This window comes from Nomascus leucogenys, chromosome 3 (genome assembly GCF_006542625.1).
Source record: "Nomascus leucogenys isolate Asia chromosome 3, Asia_NLE_v1, whole genome shotgun sequence".
In the NCBI taxonomy this organism is placed as follows: domain Eukaryota; kingdom Metazoa; phylum Chordata; class Mammalia; order Primates; family Hylobatidae; genus Nomascus; species Nomascus leucogenys.
Window position 1 is genome coordinate 7,495,989 of NC_044383.1, and position 26,946 is coordinate 7,522,934.

General features: G+C 41.3%; 2 protein-coding genes across 3 annotated transcripts in view; one reads left to right on the forward strand and one right to left on the reverse strand.

The window, feature by feature from the left end:
• Positions 1-17,105, forward strand: part of ADAM12 (ADAM metallopeptidase domain 12) — a 377,489-nt gene extending 360,384 nt beyond the window's left edge. For both annotated transcript variants that reach the window (XM_030805503.1, XM_003277782.4), the window contains exons 22-23: positions 9,672-9,802; positions 12,140-17,105. In XM_030805503.1, coding sequence (XP_030661363.1) covers positions 9,672-9,802; positions 12,140-12,200 — 192 coding nt within the window. In that variant the 3' untranslated portion in view covers positions 12,201-17,105. The remainder of the gene's footprint in view (positions 1-9,671; positions 9,803-12,139) is intronic.
• Positions 17,106-19,924: 2,819 nt separating this feature from the next.
• Positions 19,925-26,946, reverse strand: part of FANK1 (fibronectin type III and ankyrin repeat domains 1) — a 122,016-nt gene continuing 114,994 nt past the window's right edge. The window contains exons 8-12 of the mRNA XM_030805526.1: positions 24,507-24,672; positions 20,970-21,113; positions 20,390-20,467; positions 20,253-20,297; positions 19,925-20,145 (exon numbers count right to left, since the gene is read on the reverse strand). Coding sequence (XP_030661386.1) covers positions 20,041-20,145; positions 20,253-20,297; positions 20,390-20,467; positions 20,970-21,113; positions 24,507-24,672 — 538 coding nt within the window. The 3' untranslated portion in view covers positions 19,925-20,040. The remainder of the gene's footprint in view (positions 20,146-20,252; positions 20,298-20,389; positions 20,468-20,969; positions 21,114-24,506; positions 24,673-26,946) is intronic.

Genomic DNA, 26,946 nt, shown 5'->3' on the forward strand with positions numbered 1-26,946 from the left:
TCCCACTTATAAGTGACAACATGGGGTATTTGGTTTTCTGTTCCTGCATTAGTTTGCTGAGGATTAATGGCCTCCAGCTCCATCCATGTCCTTGCAAAGGACATGATCTCATTCCTTTTTATGGCTGCATAGTATTACATGGTGTATATTTACCACATTTTGTTACCCAGTGTATCACTGATGGGCAGTTAGGTTGATTCCATGTCTTTGCTATTGTGAATAGTGCTGCAGTGAACATATGCATGCATGTATAATAGAATGATTTCTATTCCTTTGGGTATATACCCAATAATGGGATTCCTGGGTCAAATGGCATCTCTGCTGCTAGGTCTTTGAGGAGTCATCACACTGTCTTCCACAATGGTTGAACTAATTTACACTCCCACCAACAGTGTAAAAGCATTCCTTTTGCTCTGCAACCTTTCCAGCATCTGTTGTTACCTTTTTAATAATTGCCATTCTAACTGGCATGAGATGGTAGCTCATTGTGGTTTTGATTTGCATTTCTCTAATGATCAGTGACATTGAGCTTTTTTTCATGTTTGTTGGCTCCATGAATGTCTTCTTTTGAGAAGTGTCTGTTCATGTCTTTTGCCCACTTTTTACTGGGCTTGTTTTCTTGTAATTTTAAGTTCCTTATAGATGTTAGCTATTAGACCTTTGTCAGATGGATAGATTGAAAAACTTTCTCCCATTATGTAGGTTGTTCATTCTGTGTTTCTTTTCCTGCAGACGCTCTTTAATTAGATCCCGTTTGTCAATTTTTGCTCTTGACATCGTCATGAAATCTTTTCACATGCCTACGTCCTCAATTGTATTGCCTAGATTTTCTCCTAAGGTTTTTATAGTTTTGGGTTTTATATGTAAGTCTTTACTCAATCTTGAGTTGATTTTTGTATATGGTGTAAGGAAGTAGTCCAGCTTCAATTTTCTGCATATAGCTATCCAGTTCTTCCAGACTATTTATTAAATAGGGAATCCTTTCCCCGTTGCTTTTTGTCAGGTTTGTTGAAGATCAGATGGTTGTAGGTGTGCAGTCTTATTTCTGGGTTCTCTAATTTGTTCCATTGGTCTAGCTGTCTGTATCAGTACCATGCCATTTTGGTTACCATAGCTTTGTAGTATAGTTTGAAGTCGGGTAGCATGATGCCTCCAGCTTTGTTCTTTTTTGCTTAGGATTGTCTTGGCTATTTGGGCTCTTTTGGGGTTCCATATGAATTGATTTTTTTCTAATTTGGTGAAGAATGTCAATAGTAGTTTGATGGAAATAGCACTGATTCTATTTGGGCAGTATGGCCATTTTCATATTGCTTCTTTCTATCCATAAACATGGAATGCTTTTCCATTTGTTTATGTCCTCTGATTTCTTTGAACAGTGGTGTAGTTCTCCTTGAAGAGGTCCTTCATGTCCCTTGTTAGCTGCATTCCTAGGTATTTTATTCTTTTTGTTGCAATTCTGAATAGGAGTTCATTCATGATTTGGCTGTTGGCTTGCCTGTTGGTGTATAGGAATGCTAGCAATTTTTGCACATTGATTTTATATACTGAGACTTTGTTGAAGTTGCTTAAGAAGCTTTTGGGCTAAGACAATGGGGTTTTCAAGATACAGGATCATGTCATCTGCAAACAAAGATAGTTTGACTTCCTCTCTTCCTATTTGAATACGCTTCCTTTCTCTTGCCTGATTGCCCTTCCCAGAACTTCCGATACTACGTTGACTAGGAGTGGTGAGAGAGGGCATCTTGTCTTGTGCCGGTTTTCAAGGGGAAAGCTTCCAGCTTTTACTCATTCAGGATATTAGCTGTGGGTTTGTCATAGATGGCTCTTATTATTTTGAGGTATGTTCCTTCAATACCTAGTTTATTGGAGTTTTTTTTATATTATAGGGTGAATTTTATTGAAGACCTTTTCTGCATCTATTGAGATAATCATTTTCATCTCTAGTTCTGTTTATGTGATGAATCACATGTATTGATTTGCATATCTCAAACAAACCTTGCATCTTGGGATGAAGCCTACTTGATTGTGGTGGATAAGCTTTTTGATGTGCTGCCAGATTCTGTTTGCCAGTATTTTGTTGAGGATTTTTGCATCAATGTTCATCAAGGATATTGGCCTGAAGTTTTCTTTTATCTCTGCCAGGTGTTGGTACCAGGATGCTGTTGGCCTCATAGAATGAGTTAGAGAGGAGTCCCTTCTTTCCAATATTTTTGGAATAGTTTCAGTAGAAATGGTACCAGTTCTATTCTGTACCTCTTGTAGAGTTCAGCTGTGAATCTGCCTGGTCCTGGGTTTTGTTTGGTTGGTAGGGTATTTACTACTGCCTCAATTTCAGAACTCATTATTGGCCTATTCAGGATCCAATTTCTTCCTCGTTCAGTCTCAGAGGCTGTATGTGCTCTAGATTTTCTAGTTTATGTGCATAGAGGTGTTATAGTATTCTCTGATAGTTGTATTTCTGTGGGATCAATGGTGATATCCCCCTTATCATCTCTGATTGTGTCTATTTGATCCTTCTCTTTATTAGTTTAGCTAGTGGTCTATTTTAGTAATTTTTTCAAAAAACTAGCTCCTGGATTGTTTTTTTTGAAGGGTTTTTCATGTCTCTATCTCCTTCAGTTCCACTCTGATCTTGGTTATTTCTTGTCTTCTGCTAGCTTTGGGGTTTGTTTGCTCTTGTTTCTCTAGTTCTTTTAGCTGTGATGTTAGGTTGTTACCTTGACCTTTCTAGCTTTTTGATGTGGGCATTTAGTGCTATAGATTTCCCTCGTCTGCTTTAGCTGCATCTCAGAGATTCTGGTATGTTGGCTCTTTGTTCTCATTAGTTTCAAAGAATTTTTTGATTTCTTCCTTAATTTCATTATTTACCCAAGAGTCATTCAGGAGCAGGTTGTTCAGGTTCCATGGAGTTGTGTGGTTTTGAGTGAATTTCTTAATCTTAAGCTTTGATTACACTGTGGTTTGACAGACTGTTATGATTTCAGTTCTTTTGCATTAGCTGAGGAGTGTTTTACTTCTGATTATGTGATCAATTTTAGAGTAAGTGCTGTATAGTAATAAGAATATAGATTGTTGGTTTTGGGTGGACAGTTCTGTAGATATATATCAGATCCACTTGCTCCAGAGCTGAGTTCAAGTCCTGAACGTCTTTGTTGATTTTCTAATATTGTCAGGTGGGTGTTAAAGTCTCCTACTATTATCGTGTGAGAGTCTAAGTCTCTTTGCAGGTCTCTAAGAATTTGCTCTCTGAATCTGGGTGGTATAAGATGCACATATATTTAGGATAGTTAGCTCTTCTTATTGAACTCTTTACCATTATGCAACGCCCTTTTCTTTTGATCTTTGTTGGTTCAGAGTCTGTTTTGTCAGAAACTAGGATTGCAACCCCCTACTTTTTTGTTTTCCACTTGCCTGGTAAATTTTTTTCCATCCCTTTATTTTGAGCCTATGTGTGTCTTTGCACATGAGATGGGTTTCTTGAAGACAGCACACCAATGGGTCTTTCTTCATTATCCAGATGATATTGGGCCAGATATGAAATTCTGGGTTAGAAAATCTTTAAGAATGTTGAATATTGGTCCCCAATCTCTTCTAGCTTATTGGGTTTCCACTGGGAGGTCTGCTGTTAGTCTGATAGGCTTTCCTTTGTAGGGGACCTGGTTTTTCTCTCTGGCTGCCCTTAACATTTTTTCTTTCATTTTGACCTTGGAAAATCTGATGACTATGTGTCTTGGGGTTGATCTTCTCATGGAGTATCTTATCTTCTCTAGATTTCCTGAATTTGAATGTTGGCCTGACTTGCCAGGTAGGGGAAGTTATCCTGGATTATATCCTCAAGTATGTTTTCCATCTTTGTGGGCTTATCTACCTTTGATCTTTGAGGTTGCTGACCTTTGGATGAGATTTTTGTGGGTCATTTTCTGTTTAACAGTCTGGCCACTCTTCTGTAAGCCTGCTGCAATTTGATGGGGGGGCTCTGTTCTGCCCCTTTTGGGTACCCCAATCACTTGTAGATTTGGTCTCTTTACATAATCCTGTATTTCTCAAGACCTTCTGTTCATTCCTTTTCATTCTTTTTTCTCTATTCTTATCTGCCCATCTTATTTCAGAAGGAGAGTCTTCAAGCTCTGAGATATTTTCCTCTACTTCATCTATTCTGCTGTTAATACTTGTGATTCTGAAGTTCATGTAGTGTGTTTTTTAGCTCTAACAGGCCAGTTATGTTCCTCTCTAAACTATTTTGGCTGTCAGCTCCTGTATTGTTTTATCATGATTCCTAGCTTCTTTGAATTGGGTTACCACATGCTCCTTCAGCTCAGCAAAGTTATTACCCACCTTCTCAAGCCTACTTCTGTCATGTCAGCCATCTCAGCCCCAGCCCCATTCTGAGCACTTGCTGCAGAGGTGTTGCCATGATTTGGAGAAAAAGTGGCACTCTGGCTTTTTGAGTTTTCAGTGTTTTTGTGTTTATTCTTTCTCATCTTTGTGGGCTTATCTACCTTTGATCTTTGAGGTTGCTGACCTCTGGATGGGGTTGTGGTTTTCTGTTTAACAGTCTGGCTGCTCTTCTGTAAGGCTGCTGCAATTTGCTGCCTCAGTTTTTCTTGTACCACTTCCCACGGTGGGGGTTCCCTTGGCTCTGTGTCACTCCTAGGTAGGCCATCGCCTCACCCTGCTTTTTTTTTTTTTTGTTCTCCATGGGTCTGTTTGTTTCCCTAATCAATCCCATTTAGTGTATAAATAATTAAATTTTATTTTTTTTCTAGATGACCACCTAGTAATCCTTAATACCATTTATTTGTCCTTGATTGGCCTATGTTTTATTAGATTTGTCTGGTTTCTCATTCTCCCCTACCTTCAACCAGCTCAAGGTCTTACGTGATCTTCCTCTTGCTACCATTAGATCTTGGAAACATGACTTTAGTCTCCCCTGTACAAATGTGAAATAATAGTACTTGAAAATATTAAGAACTTTCCTCGAAACATTGCTTTACCTTGCTCACTGGTTCCAATTTGTAGTGTATATTTTTTAAATAGTCTATATGTTCTCTTCTGTTTTCCTCCTTGGCCCAAAGATTGAAGTTATTTTTTGTTTTTAAAATATTTAAAATCTACAAAAGTAAAAACAAACTAAAATTTACTCATTTATTCTACATAGAAATAACCAGTTTTACATCTTTCCAGATGTATATGCCTATTTAAATTTCAGAAATATAATATGCATACTCTATCCTTTTTAAAAAAAAGTAAAACAAAGTCACTACAACTACATTAGCCTCCCTCCAAATACAAGCACTGTCGTTAAGTTTGCTTATTTAATAGATTTTGAATATTTTTGTATAAATGTGTATCCATGAATATAGTGTTTTAAATGTTACATAAGTGGCATCAAACTGTACTTACCTTCATGCAATTTGTATTCATCTATGTTGTACTTTTTTTGCTTCTAGAAGTTCTTTGGTTCTGATTCAACTATGCTAGCTTCTCTTGTACTTCTTTAAACATAGTAAGAAAACTTTTTCCAATAATCCCCAAATCTGAAGTCTTTGGATATGTTACTGCTGAAGTTTCTATCACTTCTCACTCCTGGTTCCTTGTTTCCTTGTAAGCTTTTTTTTTTTCCATGAGTTCACCTTTTTTAATTATAGTTCTTCAAGGCCTAGGATGCAGGTGTGTTCTTCCATAAAGGGTTATTTTGCCTCTGCCAGGTGCCTGGAGGCAGTGCCAGTTTGAGACCACTTTAAATGGCTTGGAGCTTATTGAAATACCCAGGTGATGTGATTTCAGCTTCAAGTCAAGGACAATTTGTGGTGACAGGTTTATTTTTCTCCCTTGGTCTGTCCAGCACCAGAAGAATGCTCCTTTATAGTATCCTGGGGCTATAGTATGCATTTACTTCTAGAATATTCTTAACCTGAGGTCTCGTCTGCAGGGCCCAACTTGAATGGAGAGGAGTCAAGAGGAGAATTGTCTCTTATTAAACTTGGACATTTGGTTTCTGCCCACGTCTTGACCTTGGTTGGATTTCTGTATTCCTCACTGTGAAAGAGTATCAAAACCCACATTTAGGTTTCCCTAACTTGGCAGATGCCTCCATCTTCAGTTACTACTCCCTCTCCAAGCTGCTGCTTTCACTTAGATTTAAGATTTAAAACATTTACTGTCTTGTAACTCTTAGTGGTTATCAGAGAAGGGGTAGGGCACAACAACAGAGCCTGCCATGTTACTGGAAATGGAAGACCCGCCTGTCAACTTTGGCCGAGTTCCATGATACCTACATTAGGGTTTACGACATTTATATTCTGATCTATGGCCATAATTCCCACAATTGTTTTTAGCTAGAGGGAGACCGAATTTGCACAGTGAAACATGTTGATGCCGCCCCAGCCCTGCATGAGCTCATCAGGGATCTCTGGGGCATCTCTGTCATTTTCCTGTGATGAATTCCAGTCTTCCTGCAGAGATTTCTCTGGATAAGCAGGGCATTGTTTACTCTCATTTACCATGTGAAGTTGATAACAGCTGAGACTTCTTCATGACGCTGGTCAAGGCAAAGTGGTTATATTTGGATTTAAAATTGTTTTGAAACCTCTAAAAAATTTGAAATATGTGGCTATTGCCAGAACATGAGCAGAAAATAGAAGAATGGAACAGCCCTATTTAATAGCATACCTGGATTTTTCTTCAGTATCTGGAAGAAGTTAAGAGGGCATAAGAATGAGGTTTGAATTCTTCATTTCCTTGTTTAAAATGAAAATAGATTTAAAGAAATGTTTATCGTGTGTGAGCGATCTGCCTAGAGTCATTTCTCAGCTCCCTTCGGATGATGCTTGGTGATCACACTGGAGTTCTCTGGGAGAGGTTCAGGTTTTGCAAAGGCAGAATGAAAAGCAACACCTAGAAGACAGCATGGCAATTTCACCCCTTCCTCCAAGGTCAAAATGTGCAGCTGGTGCTTCTTGCATCATAGGTTCCACACATCCATGCCTAATGTCTAAGGAGTGAAGGCACATCTTCTTGGACTAACCCCACCATTCCATGGCCATTCTGTCCCAGTTAAGCCCTGGCAGGAAGCCAGCATCTTACCTAGGCAACATCTTTGCTTGCAGCCTGTCTCATGCTTCCATCCAAACCATGTCCTGGCCATAGCTGGAGGAAGCAGATGGTACCTGCGCTGATCCCCAGGTTGGAGGTCAGACCCTTCAATCAGCATCTCAGTCATTTGGGTTTTCATCACTATGGTGACCATGTAATTTATCTTCTAAAGTAGGAGACATGCCTCAGAGAGTGTGATTAATAATTAAACAGGAAAATAAACATAAATTGGGAATGTCCCAGGCAAACTAGAATGAATGGCTAACCTAATTATCTCCTATGTTTCCATGATAAATCCAAATATATTGTGATACATACCTCACTTTTTCTCCAGCATTGCAATAAAAACCTGACGTTATCTTTATTGCCAAGACAGCTTAGTCATACTTAGCAGCAAAACTAGTATTGCTAATTATTTCAGAGTGCATACATCCATTTTTACATGACACACTAATATCTTGCTCAGTTTTCTGTTATCTATAGGAAAGGGAGCTTGATTTGTTACCTTAATTATCCAAAGTTTGTTGGTAGGGTTATGGTGCTTTTTGGTGGTAAATTCACTCCATTAATAATAGTTGTAATCCAGCAGCAGCTAACACTCATGGGTTATTGCATGCCAGGCCCTGTGCTAGAAGCCTCAATATCTCATTTAACCCTCACATCCACCCAGAAGGAAGGGACTACAATCATCCTTGCTCTATCACTGAGGACACTGTGTGTGTATGTGGAGCTGGTTGAATATATAAACAACCCATGCTCTTGGGCAAATTATATGGCCTTTATTCCTAGCTAGGGAATTTTTTCTATTTAATGTTTCCTCTAATGAAAACTAACGTAGAAATGTCACTTCTAAGTCTGTCCCTTGTTCAGGGACTTTTTCCTAGCCCAGTGTGTCCATTGTTCCAACTCAGCTTATCTCCCACTTGTGAACACTTGTGGTTTACAAACTTCTGTGGTAGCTTCCTTTGCTTTACAAATATATGTTAAATGGTGATTATATTGTTGCATTCTTTCAGCTGAGCCCCAACTGCTAAATAAATGTAATTTTCATATGATAGGCACTGTGAGAGAGAAATTCAACTCAAATGTTTGAAATCATTGTTGAATGTTGCTAGATATATACTGGGTCCTACGGTGGTGAATTGGAGCATTTGATTATTAGGGGTGTTCTGTCTCCCTGGAGGTTCTAGCACCATTTCCAACAGACGTTCTGTGCATTCATGAGTGTTTCCAGGCTTCAAAGACAAGACATGGCACCCACATTCACCTGGGGCCAAGAGCAGAGATGTGTCCAACACTTACTGACTTCTGGACACAGCTCCAATGAACCCCTCTCTCATGGGTATCCACAGGAGGGGCCCCACGAAAAAAAGGGGAATGTGTTCTTACATTTTTTTTTTTTTTTTGGAGACAGAGTCTCACTCTGTCACCCAGGCTGGAGTGCAGTGGCACAACCTCAGCTCACTGCAACCTTTGCCTCCCAGGTTCAAGCAATTCTCCTGCCTCAGCCTCCTGCGTAGCCTGGGATTACAGGCACGTGCCACCATGCTAGGCTAATTTTTGGTATTTTTAGTAGAGACGGGGTTTCACCATGTTGGCCAGGCTGGTCTCAAACTCCTGACCTCAGGTGATCCGCCCGACTCGGCCTCCCAAAGTGCTGGAATTACAGGCATGAGCCACCATGCCCCACCATTTTTCTTCTATTTCTATTAAACATTTTTAAATTGCAGCATGAAGGAATGCTGATATTAATAACTATTATCTGTGTGCTGGGAACTTCCTATGCATTATTTTCTTTAATCCTCATAACAATGCTGAGATAGGTCTTTTCCCCCACATTTTCCAGAGAAAGAGGTCAAGTGACTTGCACAAGACCCAAAGCATCATTTTTGGCTAAAACCTAGCATGGAATAACCCCACCTTCCCTGGCCAACTCCCTCACACTGGCTTCTGGTCAACACAGCCCTGCCCCTTAGTGTATTTACAAAGCTTGACTTGCCCCTCAGACCACTGCATCAATTCTTTGAGCTTATGAGAAAGTATCTAGTGGAAGAACTTCAGTGCATTTCACGGAGCCATCCGGAGCAACATGTGGAACAGCGCCTGCACATGGCAGACTAAGCACGACCATCCTCACCGTCTAATCTACCCACAGATGAACGAGTCCTGCTATGTGTGATGTTGGCAAAACTGAAGAAATGAATGTGATGTTTGAAAAGATTTTCACCAACTTCTCATTTTAGGGTGAATAGAGAAGCCGCCTAACTAAAAGCACAGGAAAGTGTGTGTCCTCAGGGTGACACCAGCAGACAAACCCCAACATCAACGCTACCCCGGGGCCCAGGGGCAGCCCAGAAGCCCCACAGTTGAGTGTTTATAACTATAATCCATGGTAAGTCTTAAATGTTAGAGAAAATTTTGGCAAGAAGATTAACAGAGGTCAGCCTCCATCCACCTTGTATGGTGAGAGGATGATATTCAGGTATCAAGGCTTGTGCCAAGTGGCAGGCCCTGCTTCTCAGGGACCTCTGCTGGCTCCTGGAAAGTGACCCTGCCTAACCCTATGTTTATTGCAGGGGACCTGTAAGCCAAACCCACCTCAGAAGCCTCTGCCTGCAGATCCTCTGGCCAGAACAACTCGGCTCACTCATGCCTTGGCCAGGACCCCAGGACAACGGGAGACTGGGCTCTGCCTGGCACCCCTCAGGTTTGTGTGACATGCCATGCCCATCTCTCTAACTCTTGTGGGACCAACCACGACTAATCCAAGCCAGGACAGGGGTGCAGTAGTCTAGGCCATGCTTCCTGCTCTCCCTACAACTGTGAATACCATAAAATAGACATGACAATTACCGGGAAGGAAGCCGTCCACGTGAGCTTATATTATAATCCCAGGCATTGCCACACAGTGCCTATCAACAGCCAAAGTGGACCTAAGAGAGCAAATCAAAATGTCATAAAACTACAGTACCTCAGAAAGCCAGGCCTGTAAGACACAGAGGAGCTACCAAGTAGCATAACAGTATGAAGACTGGACACCTGTGTTAGTCCATTCTCACATCGCTATAAAGAAATACCAAAGACTGGGTAATTCATAAAGAAAAGAGGTTCAATTGGCACACAGTTCTGTAGGTTGTACAGGAAGTATGGCAGCATGTTTCTGGGGAGGCCTCAGGAAACTTACAATCATGGCAGAAGGGGGAGCCAGCACTTCACATGGCTGGAGCAGAAGAGAAAAAGGGGAGGTGCCTCACACTTTTAAACAACCAGATTTAATGAGAACTCCTATCACTTAGAACCAAGGACATGGTGCTCAACCATTCATGAAGGATCTACCTCCATGATCTAGTCACCTCCCACAAGGCCCCACCTTCAACTTTGGGGATTACAATTTGATATGAGACTGGTGCAGGAGCACAGATTCAGACCATCTCAACACCCACCTCCCACAACTCTCAGCAGACTCTGCCCAGTCCCTGAGGTCCTGAGACGTTCGTCAGGTTGGAGGCATACAGCAAGGGACGTACGGGGAGTAAGGCAAAGCAGCCTGCCTGGCAGCAGGACACTGGGAAAACAGGGACAATGGGCAAAAGGAATCACCTTTCACAACTTATCCTGCTTGGTCCACTAAGAAGGCAGAGACCTCAATCCCAACTTATGCTGGGAGGCTAACCCCATGGTGTAGGGGAGCCAGCTCACCCTGGCTGGTAAGAGATAAATTTACAGGAATTTTGCAAGCTAGGTGTTAAACCTAGCCAATATTAAGGATTAAATTATACAAATTTATGATATTTTATATTAGAAACAAAGGTAATAAGCGCTCAAAACTCACTTCACATTTTTCTCCATTTTGCTATAATTATCTGTGCTCTTGAGATTGCACTCATCCATTATTTCTGTATGGCAGAAAACCTAGGTCATGGTAGCTGCCTGCATCTCTTCCATGTTTAGCGATGTCAGGTGGTAGCCTGAAACCAGCCACAGGGGGAGTATTTACACCATGGAAATTGGCAAACACTGCAAATGAGGCTTTCCTGTCCCCAACCCCATGGGCTGTTAAACATTTACCAGCACACAGATGAGTTAAACCCACAGCCAAAGTACTCTTCTGACACACATGCCCTCTTGGCAGGAAGCCTGCTTTGTGAGCTCAAAAGAACCAAAGGTACTGTGTTGGCCAGGTCCTGGGTTCAGTAATCCTGTACCTCTGAAGGAGAAGACACACTGCAGTGATTTCATTACAGTTCTTGGGAAGAATGTTTGGCCCGTGAAAGAAAGAGCTGCCTAATAAATCTCAGAGATAAAGGCGGTCAAAGGGTCAGGACAATTGTTTAATTCCCGACTACATAAATAGAGAAAAATTGCATAGCATCCTAATTATTTCATTGTGGTTTGCATGTTGATCTTCAAGTTATTTTTCTTGTTCTATGTGAGGAAGAAACACTACTTTACATGAACACAATGAGGGGAAGCCCTTTTTCTTAAATGCCCTCAAGCTGTGGCCTGTCTTACCTCTGTCAGTTGCTGATTATGGTCCTGTCCTGCACATTTCATTTTTTAGGGATACAGGGTGCCCACCTTTGCTCCCTGTTCTCTGGAGCTGTGCTGTGGGATACAGGGGCTGCTAGGCATGTTATGCCTGGTAAAAGTCTTACTGTATTTTAAAGACTTAGTACCCTAAAATGTCAACTATCAATTTTTTTCTATTGATGATGACCCGTTGAAATAATCCTCTAGCTATACTGAGTTAAATGTATTACTAAAATTAATTTCACCTCTTTCTCTTTACTTTTTTCATGTGGCTACCAGAAAATTTCTTGTGTAGCTCACATTTTTTCTGTGGGACAGTGCTGGTCTAGAGTTGACTTATGGGTGGGAAGTGTGGCTTTGGAGACAGGTCTCCCGCCCCCATTACGAGGGGCAGTGGTATCTGACACAGAAAACCCTTCAGACTCAGAATACATCTCCAACCCCAGACCTCTCCTATCCTCAGAATCACTTCTCAAGGGCTCTGATCAATTTTTTTTCTCCCCTCTTCATTCAGACCTGCTCCGCAATATCCACACCAAGTGCCCAGATCCACCCACACCGCCTATATTAAGTGAGAAGCCGACACCTTTTTTCAACAGTGAAGACAGAAGTTTGCACTATCTTTCAGCTCCAGTTGGAGTTTTTTGTACCAACTTTTAGGATTTTTTTTAATGTTTAAAACATCATTACTATAAGAACTTTGAGCTGCTGCCGTCAGTGCTGTGCTGTGCTATGGTGCTCTGTCTACTTGCTCAGGTACTTGTAAATTATTAATTTATGCAGAATGTTGACTACAGTGCAGTGCGCTGTAGTAGGCATTTTTACCATCACTGAGTTTTCCATGGCAGGAAGGCTTGTTGTGCTTTTAGTATTTTAGTGAACTTGAAATATCCTGCTTGATGGGATTCTGGACAGGATGTGTTCACTTTCTGATCAAGGCCTTATTGGAAAGCAGTCCCCCAACTACCCCCAGCTGTGCTTATGGTACCAGATGCAGCTCAAGAGACCCCAAGTGGAACCTCAGTTGACTTTATGGATTCCCCATCTCAGGCCAGAGCCAAGGGGCTTCAGGTCCAGGCTGTGTTTGGCTTTCAGGGAGGCCCTGTGCCTCTTGACAACTGGCAGGCAGGCTCCCAGGGACAGCTCTGGGACGGCAGGGAGAAATCTGGCTTCTGGCCAGGAAGCTTTGGAGAGAACCTGGGTTGCAGACAGGAATCTTAAGGTGTAGCCACACCAGGATAGAGACTGGAACACTAGACAAGCCGGAACTTGACCCTGAGCTGACCAGCCGTGAGCATGTTTGGAAGGGATCCGTACTGTCACTCAAGGCTGTGCTTGATAGAAATGCCAAGCACTTCTTTTTCTCGCTGTCCTTTCTAGAGCACTGCCACCAGTAGGTTATTTAGATTGGGAAAGGTTGTGTTTCTGGAAGAAACCTACTGCCCAGGCACTGCAAACCGCCACCTCCCTGTACTGCTTGGAGCCGAGCAAATCACCACAAACTGTAACACAATGATCCTGTATTCAGACAGATGAGGCTTGCCATGGGACCACAACTATTTTCAGATGTGAACCATTAACCAGATCTAGTCAAGCAAGTCTGTTTACTGCAAGGTTCAACTTATTAAAAATTAGGCAGACTCTTTATGCTTGCAAAAACTACAACCAAATAGAATGTGATGTTCCTGAGTATACCCCATTTCTGCTATCATTATTCGTACATATTGGACAAAGAACCTTCTCTATGGGGCATCCTCTTTTTCCGTCTTGGCTGCAGGAATCTTTAAAAGATGCTTTTAACAGAGTCTGAACCTATTTCTTAAACACTTGCAACCTACCTGTTGAGCATCACAGAATGTGATAAGGAAATCAACTTGCTTATCAACTTCCTAAATATTATGAGATGCTGGCTTGGGCAGCATCCCCTTGAACTTTTCACTCTTCAAATGCCTGACTAGGGAGCCATGTTTCACAAGGTCTTTAAGGTGACTAATGGCATGAGAAATACAAAAATACTCAAATAAGGTAAAATTCCATGATGCCTCTGTCTTCTGGAGGGGTCATGAATGACTGGTTTTCACATTAGAAGACAATTGACAACAGTTACATAATTCACCGAGTGTTTTATGAGAAAGCCTTCTTTTGGGGGCCAACAGTTTTCCTATGCCTTGCAACAGAAAGAAAAATATGTACCAAGAATCTTGGTTTGCCTTCCAGAAAACAAAACTACATTTCACTTTCCTGGTGTTCCCCCACTGTATCTAGGCAACATAGTATTCATGACTATGGATAAACTAAATACGTGACACAAACACACACAAAAGGGAACCCAGCTCTAATACATTCCAACTCTTATAGCATGCATCTGTTTATTCTATAGTTATTAAGTTCTTAAAAATGTAAAGCCATGCTGGAAAATAATACTGCTGAGATACATACAGAATTACTGTAACTGATATTACACTTGGTAATTGTACTAAAGCCAAACATATATATACTATTAAAAAGGTTTACAGAATTTTATGGTGCATTATGTGGGCATTGTCTTTTTAGATGCCCAAATCCTTAGATCTGGCATGTTAGCCCTTCCTCCTATTATAAGAGGATATGAACTGAGTTTTTCTTCTGTTGTTTGTTCTTAGTTTTAATTCCTATGCTTCTATTTCAGAGAGCCAGGAAGAGTTTGATATTAAAGGAGGTTAAAACTGTGATCTTATGCCATGTCATCAATGGCCACTTAGGGGCCATGGCTGATGATACATTCTTATCTCTACAGTACTAATGTGTTTTCATAGAGCCATGCATTTTATTTCTGAATAAGAACATATTTAACCTAATATTCCCTTACAATATGGACAGTATTAATCCTTCCAAGACCAAGATGCAGCATTTATCAAGTGAAGCATATTTAGCAGCAAATTCCATTTTAACATAACTTAGGAACCAATAACCAGGGTGTTTTGTGGTTGGGGGAAGCAGGGGGTGGAGTATTCTTTTTTATATCCTCAAAACAAAAAAAAATCAATACTTATATTTCAATGACAATCTAGTATTTTTTTTTAAAGATTGTATAGGCATGAATAATAGAGGTGGTTTGAGTTTTGTAAGGCCATCACCTGGAAAGTCAATGCGACTAGACACAAAGTAGCCCAGAGGCTACTTTTCTTCCTACAGCTTATTATAGTTGTAGGTTCTATGACCTCACTTCATGGGTTCCAGGCAATTCCACTGAAAGGTTTGTCTCCTGAAATTTTTTAAGTTTGTTTTCCTGACACATGTAATCAGATGTGTAGCAACCAAGGGAAACGAAGCCTAACATTCTCCATTGTGGAAATACACACAGGAGGTTACACTTCCCAGCGTGGATTTTTCCAGCTTACACATGTGGGATGACATCACAGAAACCACAAAAGCAGCAAATTAAACTGTAGGAGAGTCAATACTCCTGATGACTCTCACGGGGGGACATTTTTATGCCTTCTTAACTTTATGAGAATTCTCAGGCTGAATTATAGGCCATTGTTCCCTGGCAAATCAATACATCAATGCATCCTTAAATAAAAAAAAAAAAAAAAACTGCTACAACTGTGTCAGAATGTTCTTAGGAGCCTATGGTCTCCACGGTGCTAAAAAGAGCCTGGTGCTGGGCAGACTGGCAGGGCTGAGCATCCTCCTGCCCCCCTCGCCACTGATGTTTACTAAGCACTCTGAGCCAATGAGACCCCCAGCAGCAGAAAGGGCACAAGGCAGTGCCAGGGCAGCAGGGCCAGATCTTTCTCATGCACCCTGACCTCTTGCAGACTTTCCTCATTTCAAATATGCAGGGCTTCCCTACATATTCTGGGGGCCCACGGCACACTCAGGCTGGAGATCCTTCCTCACTGCGCTCAAGATGGCCCCAGCCAGACACCAGTTACCCAGCTGAAAGTCACAAACCCTCCCAGAAGTCTCCCAACACTAGTACTGACCAGAGGTGGGGCTCTCAGGCTAGGAGTTTCACACACTATGACAGGCTGCTGGGGGACATTGCAGGACCCCTTTTCTTCTCCTCTCCCATGCTAGAAGCCAGCCCTAGGCAGCTGCAGTTACTCCCTGTGACTCAGCAGCAGGCTGATTCAACACAGCTGCCCACAGGAAGCCAGTGGCTAATACATCTGTTTACCTTTCTCTATCACCCAGACACAAGCCCCTTTCCCAGGTCAAACCCCAGGCTGATGCATCTCCAGTTTCTGACAGTCAAATCGCTATTTCCACTGCTACTTTAGATCAGCCAAGGTGGTGACTGCTGCGGTGTGTGGCTGTCCCTACAAGGCCCACCCAAGGGATGCCCAAAGCCCAACCTTCTCCAGGGCTGCAGCCTAGAGCAACCCCACCAGCCTGAGTCCAGCAGGGAACCTCGCACCCAATGTCTTGTTCTAATTAGAAGGGGAAGTTAGTTAGCCATAGAAAATCAACTTATCTATAATTACAAAATTTTCTTGACTCACCTTAAAGTTCCAATTCACATCTATTGCTTTTAAACCTATTTGAAAACTCTGATACTAAAACAAATGACACTCTAAGAAAGTTTGGGAGCCCCATGCTGAGAACCATTTCTGTGCAGTGAGGATGTTTCCAGAAGCTACTTACCTACATGTGAATGTGCCATTTGCTTTCCTTTTGTAGAGAAAATCCCCTTTACTTTTTGGAACAGTAATGGCAGCTTCTAGTACAGCCATTACAGTTTCATATGAGAAAAACTAAGAAAAGAATAACTATAAAATTGTTACAATATCCAATAATGGATAATGATGGCCAGAAGATTTAACATACAAAGTAATTCTTAATGTAAAGCTATTCAGCTCTTCCAGGTTGAATGCCCTGTAACCCACCCTGACCTTCCACATCATCTTCAAAAAGCAGTTTCTCTGTTCCCCGTGATTCTCCTATAACTCTTTAGTCCTCCATTTAGCACATTTTAAATCCTCCAAAGAATAAGTATCGTGATTATTTTCATTTTACAAAAAAAGTTGAATGGTGTTTTATTTTCATGGCCTATAAGCAGGGACCTTAGTAGGGCAGTGATAGGAAAAACAAATTAGACCAAAAAAATCCTCTACAAATCCAAGGCAGGAAAAGTGGTGGCAGAGTGACTTATTCTCCTGTCCCTCCCATCAGGTCATATCGGAAGGCTGTAGTGAATGCCTGTTCTTTAAATGTGTGGCAATTGTTCCTGTAACTCTTTAAAACTTGGCTATAGGCTATTTAGCACAGTACAGATTAAAGATACAGTTACGTAAACCAGCACAATAATTTTAGAGTGCTTTGTCCATTTATCATGCTTTGGTTTGCTAATTTTTTCACATACCTTTTTATATCACAGTCTGTTGCTTTTGTACACATTTCTCATACTGGGGTTTGACAGGTAAACACAACCTGCTATTTCAGTAGAAAAAGTTATTGTTACGAATATTAAACCCAATAAATAGTATAAAGGTAAATATCAATGTGTCTCTCATTTGTTACTGAGAATGTTACAAAAATTGGGGGAAGGCCTTCATGTACAAAAATATATTCTCATTCATTTATAGACGCTTGAGAAGATTTTGGAACAGTACATAAGAAACTAGGAAGAATGGCTGGCAGGGTGGGGGTGCGTAAGGGGTGTGTGCTACCAACCTCATGAGCGCGTGAGACCATGGCACAGGAAGGAAGATGCTTACACACAACATGGGGGGTGGGGCGTGATAGGGTTTTTGAACAATGTGAATGTATAACCTGATTTTTTAAAACTGATCTATTTACATAAGAAATCCAAAAAGCAAGCAAGCAGTGGTAGAGACATTTATATCAGAGTTATTTGGTATGAAAAATCTAAGTGTAAATAGATACCTATTTACAAGTTTAAGAAACACAGCATCCAACTTAATAAAACTACAGAAAATACAAAGAAAAATACATATACAAAATGCTAACAAGAATAAAGGAGTCTTTTTTTTTTTTTTTTTTTTTTTAAATGGAGTCTCACTCTGTCACCCAGGATGGAGTGCAATGGTGCCATCACAGCTCACTGCAACCTCCGCCTCCTGGGTTGAAGCGATTCTCCTGCCTCAGCCTCCTGAGTAGCCGGGATTACAGGCACATGCCACCACGCCTGGCTAATTTTTGTATTTATAGTAGAGACAAGGTTTCATCATGTTAGCCAGGCTGGTCTCGAACTCCTGACCTCATGATCTGCCCACCTTGGCCCCCCAAAATGCTGGGATTACAGGTGTGAGCCACCGCACCCAGCCGAAGGAGTCTTTATTCTTACCACTCTCCACCTATGATCACACGAGCCGGCAAAAATTAGTACATACAAAACTTCAAATACAATTGATATATATCAAACAGGATACTCCAAACATACAGAACACACCATCTTTCCAAGTGCCTTGGAGGAAAAAAAAATTCTCAAAAAATAATTCCATACCCTAGAAATGTAATGATTCATTAGTTTTCAAAGATGAATTGCAGATTAGAAAACAGCAAGTGAAAACATTTGTAATAGCACACGTCATGGTAGGGATTCTCAAACTCTTGGAATTAGAAGAGCTCACTTGGGATGCTTGTTCAAACCCATTAAAATCCATTGCTCATGCCCTTTCCCTGGAGATTCCAATTCAGAGAGCAGAGATGGGGCTATGAAATGTGTACTTAGCAAGTTCTCCCCAGTTGAACTTTTCATCAGAAAAGTTTAGAAAACTTCTATGATAATGTAACTAAAGCACTGCTGGGGGAAAATTCATAGCCCTAAATCTATATATTAATATGTAAAGGATGAAAAAGGGAATTTAATATCTACTATAAGTTATAAAAGGAACAATAAAATAAACTCAGGGGAAAAAATAGAAGAAATGAATTTGTAGACCTAAGGATAAGTTCATTAGAAGAAAGTAGAGCTAATAAAACTATGAGTTGCACTTTGGGAAAATTCAAACAGTGCATAGGCCACTTTCTAATCTCATTAAGCAAAAAGAAGAAAAAGAGCAAACATACAGAGCATATGAGCATGAAGAATCCTGCAGTCCACCATAACCCAGGGAGATGATCTCAAGAATATAAGGATGGTTCGATATTGATCAGGAGGGTGGGCAGTTTTGCCAAGCTTGATGTCAACCAGAAGGATTGCACACTCCTTCCATAGAGCAGGCTAATGAATACAGTCTACAACAAACCAAAAAATGAAACTAAGGTGAACGTCAACATGGACCAACAACCAAAGGAGAGACCTCTGGACAGTTGTAAATGTGCTCCAATTTTTAGAAAGGTTTTAAAAATCTAATCTGGCAAATCTAAAGGAATATGCATTTGTACAAAAGGTAAAACACTCATGAAATATCTAAGGACTGGACTATATATGGTCCACAAATCCAATTCCTAAAACAAATATTCTGTGGGCTCTTTGGAATAAAGCTGATTGCTAACGTCAATAAAATTGTGTGCTTTTTCTCTATGCCCCTCAGCAAAAGCTTTGGAGCTTTAATTACCTTTTATTAGTCTTTCCCTACAGAAAAAAAATAAAAAAATCCACTCCTCTACAGACCTTTGTAGCTGGTTTTCCCATGGGGTCAAGTTAACCAGTGTCTCTCTGGAGACATAAAATTCATGTGGTCTGGGTGCTCACATTTTGCTGATATTGAAGTGTGTTTGCTGAGTTGAAGCTCTACCACATTTGTGTCTTTAAACTCCCAACCAGCAGACATGGTTGAGGTTAATTCCTACTTGTCTAGGAACTGCATGATCAGCATCAGAAAACCTGCTCTGAAAACAAAATTTAACATACTACCCTTTGGCTACGTCATCCACCCATCAGCAGGCTGAGTCTTCCATTGTCAGGGCGTGAGTATGTGCAAACACATTAGACCTGTCTGTAGCCAAAAAGGCTGACCCTCAACCAGACACCTCTAATAGAACAGAATCGGAGTCTTGAAATATGTATTTTGAGCTTTGATGTGAGGCCAACAGCTGAAGAGAAAACCCCTGGGCTTTTCAGAGGAGTGCCACTCCAGGAGGGAGCAGCGGCCTGACAACCAGCCTGGAAGCCCTAAGTTGGGAGGGGAGGATTTAATTGAAAACACATGAGGGAAAGAATTCCAACAAGGCCTAGCATGGTCGAAGGACAGCTTGCAGGGCAGGAGCCGGGAGTGGGAGACCCATGTGTGTTTGTGTAGCTCCGGTGCATAAATATTTTGTTTCATGTCTAACTCCAAAAGGCACAAGTGCAAGAAAACATCCCCATTCTACAGACACCCAATGATGGCACCACATACGCGCGCGCTTAGGTAAAAAGATGTATTTCAAAGTGGGATCAGTGAATCTTCAACTAAATAAATAAATGTACGGCCTCCCAAGATGCAGAATTTCCCATCCCTAGTTTAACAGTCATGGTTCACTTTATTTTACGTGGGTTTCGCAGATGAGTGGTGCTCTCATCAGCAGACACAGGACTTCTTTGGCCTCTGCTTTTTTTTTCCTTTCTTCTAATAAGGAGACTACACTCTAGATAAACAAAACAGACAGGTGAATGTAATCCAGGGTTTTGGTGGTTTTTCTGAGTCTAGAAGGACTGCAGAATTAGCCTTGATAGGCAGAAAGAGCATCCCAACCTGTCTGTCAAAAACTCTGGCCATTTCTAGGACACCTTTGCCGAACTGAAACAGGAAACAACAAAAATTTTACATGCTTATAAATGTTCTTTCTCCCCCTCCGAGGAAAATCTTTACATAAAGATGGACTCATTTACCTCATTTTTTACACTTGCATCTGCCCCTTTGTCAAGAAGTAACTGAACTAACTCTTCATGATTGTTTAACACAGCCACCTGGAAAACAAAACCCAGGGTGTTGTGCATGAGCTTCCCCCTCCAGGGCACACACAGCAGGGGGTGTGAGCCTGGCATGTGCAGGGTCCCAGCAGCCCCCCTGCAACCCCAAAGGGCCACTGTGGCTTTGCGTGGCCTGCAGGCACAGCGCTTCCTCTGCAGCTGCAGCGGCAGCAACTCCAGGGAAAATGGAAAATAGACTCTCCCTCTCTCCACACTGAAACCAGGACAGAAAGCAGCTTGTTCTCTGTTTCACCAGTTCTGTTTTGATCCCACAGTCGTCCTTGGGACAGGGGTTCTTTACTCCTTAAATAGTTGTAAAAAGACAACAAAAGTATTCTAGTGACAGCCTCGTCCTTATGAACAAGTTGACAGGGAACACACACACAGTCGAACCCAAGGGCTGGTGCAGGGCTGAAGTCACAAGAATTGTCTAATTACAGAAAAAGCTCTGACCTTAATTCCACACAGAAAACTGCCTATTTTCGGGAAGAGGACCTACCATAAGAGGCGTCTTTCCATTTCTGTCCTTCACATTCACATTGGCCCCAGCATCAATTAGAAGAGAGGCCACTCTCTGATTTCCCGACACCGCAGAGACTCTCATGAGTGGGGTCCATCCTGAACCAGTGTCTGTGATGTCTACCTGTTGGGCCAGAGAAACAGCTGTGTTGAGCCCAATTTCTGTTTCTTAAAATGATTCAAACTTATAAAAGGAATATTTGCTTGCCCCAACACCCGGACTTAGATAGCAGTCTTTCTATATTTGGTTCATTGCACTGTGCTAATTTAAGTCACATTTCTGTGCTGTGAGGACATGTGTTAGAATCGCATTAGAGGGTGCTGAGAGGCCCCAGGGTCTCCCCATTGGCTTCTTCATCTACATCCTTTAAAGTGGAAAAAAGATGGGCTAGAAAAATTAACTGAACTACTTTCCACTTGGCCCCTGGTGAGTTCTTATTTTCTCTTGCCTAACTTTCCTCACCTAGCATTCATTTTTCTTACTTTTATGTACATTGTAAGCAGCTTTACATCCTTTCTGGAATGAGACAGTAATAATATATACACACACCCTTATACTTACTAATACTTATCAATTTTAGGCAGGAGACCTACAGGTAAAATACAGACCAACCAGATTCATTACACAAACTCTGTCTGAAAAGTCTGACTAATGGCTTCTCCAAAACAGTGTGCCCAGTAATCAGATGGCTGTTTCCTGATCATCTTCTCTACACTGAAATCTCTCAAGTTAGTGTTTTAAAATAAATATTTTAGGTTAAGAAAATGTAAATGTTGTCTCTTCCAATTCCAATGAAGACCTCGCCAATCCACGAAGAGTGATGCTGAAGTAAAGACAGATACATGTGTGTGCTCAGACACGCACACACACGTGTGTATGCACACATGCATACCATGTGCACACGTGCATGTAAGCACACATGAGCACGTGCACACACACACACAATCTGTTACAGAAGAATTACTCAAAGATGATGCATAGCTTTAATAAAACATCAGAATGGAACAACAAACAAGGAATTTCCAGGAGATCTTAGGGGCACTTCAGGGTATTTCTATGTATAAGATTATCCACTGTAACATGATTTGGATTTGCAGCTCTCCTTCATGCAAAGAACTAACCTGTGGGCAACAGACTCCATTATATTTAAAGAGTAATAAAATAAGCACCTCATATTACGTGATGCTTTACACAGCTTTCAACCCTCTTTACACACACTTCTTTCTCTTTTGGTCCTAAACGTTAATCAGAGGTAGGTATTTTTATGCTTGGTTTACAAACAATCAAAATAAATCTCAGAGAAGTGCCTTTCCTGAGATCACATGGATCATTAAATGCAGAAATGAATAAGTAAGTTGCCAAGTAAATAAGTCACTCTTAGTATATGATCATTACATTTGGGAAGAAGGTGGAGGAAGCCTCTCAAGTCCTTCCCATGGGCTTGAGAAGCATCAGGTGAGCCATCTGCCAGAACATGGAAAGACTCATGTTGACATCATCCATCCGCCACCAGGCCAGTCATGTGGAAATCTATAGTAAACACATCCATGCTTATTGTTCTGTCCTCTGCAAAGTAGTTCCAGTGCTTCAAAGATGGAATTTATCCCAAATAAGTTTATTCATATCTGAAGGCCAGAGAGCCTACATTTCCAAAACTCCAGTATTTAAATGTTGATAGCAGATATTTGCCCTATTGTGAATGATTTATTTATTTATTTGAGATGGAGTCTCACTCTGTCACCCAGGCTGGAGTGCAGTGGCACGATCTTGGATCACTGCAACCTCCACCTCCTGGGTTCAAGCAATTCTCCTGCCTCAGCCTCCCTAATAGCTGGGATTACAGGCGCCCGCCACCACGCCTGGCTAATTTTTGTATTTTTAGTAGAGACAGGGTTTCACCGTGTTGGCCAGGTTGGTCTCGAACTCCTGACCTCAAATGATCCACCCGCCTTGGCCTCCCAAAATGCTGGGATTACAGGCATAAGCCACTGCACCCAGCCCAGATGCTTGACTTCTTTCAGCAAAATACAACCTTCTTTTTCAACCACAGACTTTCACTAAGTGCAAAACGTGCCCAGAATTCATCATAAACCAATCAAGGAGTGTGTGGCTGTCACTACCACACAGGGCACGTGGGCCCGGCTCTACTAGGGAAGTACATAGGCTCAGCCTTCTGCCTCTGTGCCTGTCTCTAAAACATAAGGATAATAAGAAATGTAATAAATTTTTAATGACTGAGATTTTTCCCATAAGGGGGCACTTTTCTTAATTCTCTAAAAGCAGCAGCAGGAACCAGGTAGATCCTGTAACTGCAGTCTCACTTTCTCTCAATTACCCTTCAGAAACAAACTAGAACAAATCTATTGACATCTCTTTTCTCAATTTGAGTTGATTTTCCAGGTCATCGACTTAATTTCTCAGCACTCTACACACCATCTGGCAGTCACAGCACAGAACTTTGTCCATCATTCTTTAGTTCCATGCTTTGAAATTTTTAGCTAATTTCTTCAAAGTCTTGAACATAAGTTTTCAAAGTTATCAGCAATTTCCATAATTGATCTAATTCTAATTACCCATCTTCAAATATCCATAGACATCCAAACAACACTGCTTCTATTTGCTAAATCAAATTTGCAGTTTCTGATAACATGAAACCAAAAGTAGACCAACTTGCCTGTTTCCAGGTAAAGACGCAAAGAACTGAAATGTTCTATTCTTGATATGGTCAGTTTGCTCTTTGGAAATTTTTTGTCACGGCTAATCTTTAAAACAAACCAAGAATAAAAATTACCTAATTTTAGAAGTAACAAGAAGCACAATGGCTATAAGAGCTCTCTTAACATCTTTGTATCTCCACCATTTGAGATAATATCTGGTACATGCTTAGTAAGGCTTTGGTGACAAGACTGAATGGAGAGAGAAATAAGCAAATGAACAAAAGAAAGTAGAAACATCAGGCTGGGCACAGTGGCTCACACTTGTAATCCCAGCACTTTGGGAGGCCGAGGCAGGTGGATCACTTGAGTTCAGGAGTTCAAGACCAGCTTGGCCAACATGGTGAAACCCCGTCTGTACTAAAAATACAAAAATTAGTTGGGCGTGGTGGCATGTGCCTGTAATCCCAGCTACCAGGGAGGCTGAGGCAGGAGAATCGCTTGAACCTGGGAGGCGGAGGTCTCAATGAACCAAGATCACGCCACTGCACTCCAGTGTGGGCGACAGAGCAAGACTCCATCTCAAAAAAAAAAAAAAAAAAAAAAAAAAAAAAGGAAGCATCAGGTCCAGCTCTGGATTCAGACCTGTTTCTTTTCCCTACACAAGATAAACCCCCATGACAATCTGAAAGCTCACTCTCATGTCCATTCTAAGGTTTCAGGGGCTTTCTTGCTAAGTCAGAAAACTTTCTCCAGCATTTCTAAGGTTGACTAATCAAAGGCCCTGCTTCTGCCAGACCCCGTGGAGCAGCATTTTAGATTCTTAATGATATGTGCGTGGTTAACAAGGCAGGTCCCGTACCTCACAGCCATCGTTTATCATCCACTCAATCACACTGCAGTGGCCTCCATCTGCAGCCCAGTGCAGAGCTGTACAGCCTCCCAGGTCTCTAGCTTGCCAAGAAGCGCCGTGTCTTCGGAGATATTTCACAATATCTAGGTGTCCCGCATAGCATGCCAGCATTAGACTGCAACATACGGAAGAAGCAGCATTTGACGATAAGCACAGTTACCAAACTCAGCTCCACCTTTTACCCTACCTGGCTTAAACCAAGAAATCCTAACTTGAGTGGAAAAGCCATGGGAACTGTTCATATAAAACGTACACGTATCCATCAACTGATGCACAAAACATGGTATATCCATACAATGGAATATTAGAAATGAAGTGCTACAAACATGAATGAACCTCGAAACACTGTGCTGAAAGATGCCAGACATGAAAGGCCACATACTGTCTGACTCCATTTATACGAAATGTCCAGAACAGGCAAATCTACAAGACAGAACTAGCAGGTGAGTGGTTGCCTGAGGCTGAAGGGAAGGAGTAATGGGGAGTGATTGCTAAAGAGGGCAGGGCTTCTTTCGGGGGGGCAGGGGATGAATATTCTGGAAGCAGATAGTAGTGGTGGTTCCACAACTTTGTGAATACATTTTTAAATGTTGAATTGTATGTTTTAAAGGGTGAATTTTATGGTATGTGAATTATATCTCAATAAAAAATGACTAGTGACTGTAACTGAGGGTAAAATATTGGATTTTAAAACATCCAAAGTCCATGATATTCAAAAAAGAGAAAAGGGAAAAAAATACTCATTTGACACTATTAGAGATAACTATCAAACCAATTTCTTCTTACTCTAAAAATTGGTGTTTAAGAAAAAAATTAAATATTTTTTTTAGGACAAAATGTAGTCCATCCCCAGCTGGTGGGGGGAAGCTGTTTTTCACAGAAGACTGCCAACTAATAAATATAAAAGGAACCATAGAGTTAGAAAAACCCTTATTTGCAATTCCCAGTTAAATAATTGATTCAGGCAATAAAATTATTGGCACTGAAATTCTTGGGTAAAAGTTAATGGGGAGACCAGGCACAGTGGTTCACCCCTGCAATCCTAGTACTTTTGGAGGCCGAGGTGGGTGGATTGCCTGAGCTCAGGAGTTCGAGACCAGCCTGAGCAACATAGCGAAACCTCATCTCTACTAAAAATACAAAAATTAGCTGGGCGTGGTGGCAGGCGCCTATAATCCCAGCTACTCAGGAGGCTGAGGCAGGAGAATTGCTTGAACCCGGGAGGTGGAGGTTGCAGTGAGCCGAGATCGCACCACTGCACTCCAGCCTGGGAAAGAAAGCAAGACTCTGTCTCAAAAAATAAAAAAGAAATAAAAAATAAAAGTTAATGGGGAATGGAATATTCACACGGCAATGAATTATCCCAGAAATTATTTTCTAAGTGCAATGGGAAAACTGTATCTTTACAAAGAAGAAAATTTGCTGTCATCATTCTAAAAAAAATAATGAAACCTAGAATCACTACCTGTGAGACAACCTGCATCACAGGCCTCCTGATGGATGTAACATGAAGTCACAACACTAGCTCTGAAGCATTCTTGCTGAAGTGTTAACCTGAGTCTAATTAAGCCTTTAATTTTTTTTTTTAATTCTTAAAAAATTTCACCTTGTTGCCCATGCTGGTTTCAAACTCATGGCCTCAAGTGATCTTCCTGCCTCGGCCTCCCAAAGTGCTGAGATTACAGGCAGGAGCCACAGCACCCAACCTAATCGAGCCCTTAAGCCTGTCTTTAACTTTATTGTTAATAAAGGGATAGATGAACAAGTGAAATGCCTGCCCCACAACCAGGAGACAAGCAAATCCAGAACATAGGACATTCTATAAGATAACTGGTCTGCTCTCCTCAGAGAGTCACTGCTATGAGGAAAAAAAAAATTTTAAAGAGAGAACTGGTCTAGAATAAGAGACTATAAAGAGAGAAAACAGCCAGATGAAATGTGGGAACCCTGAAGGGATCATGGTCTCGCCCTCCCCAACAGAGCTGTGGAAGACCTTTGGCGAACAGGTTGGGAGACCTGCATGGGTGGTTGTGTATCAATGATATTAAGGAATTAGTTGAAGTGTCTTAGAAGTGATATGATACGATTACTATGCAGGTTAATGACCGTGTTTTTAGGAAACATTTTCTGACGTATTGAGGGGTGAAGGGTTATGCTATCTACTAATTTCAAAATAGTTCAGCAAGAATGAAAAGAAAAAAAAAAAAAAAGGAGAGGCAAATATGGCCAAATGTCAGCTGCCAATCCTAGGTGGGGGGTATACAGGTGTTTGTTGTACTATTCTTTCATTTTTTCTTAATGTGTAAATATTTCAAAATAAAGAGTTGGAAAATAAAACAGAAGATCTTCTCAATAGGGAAATGTGCAAACCCTGAGTGATAACTGGAAT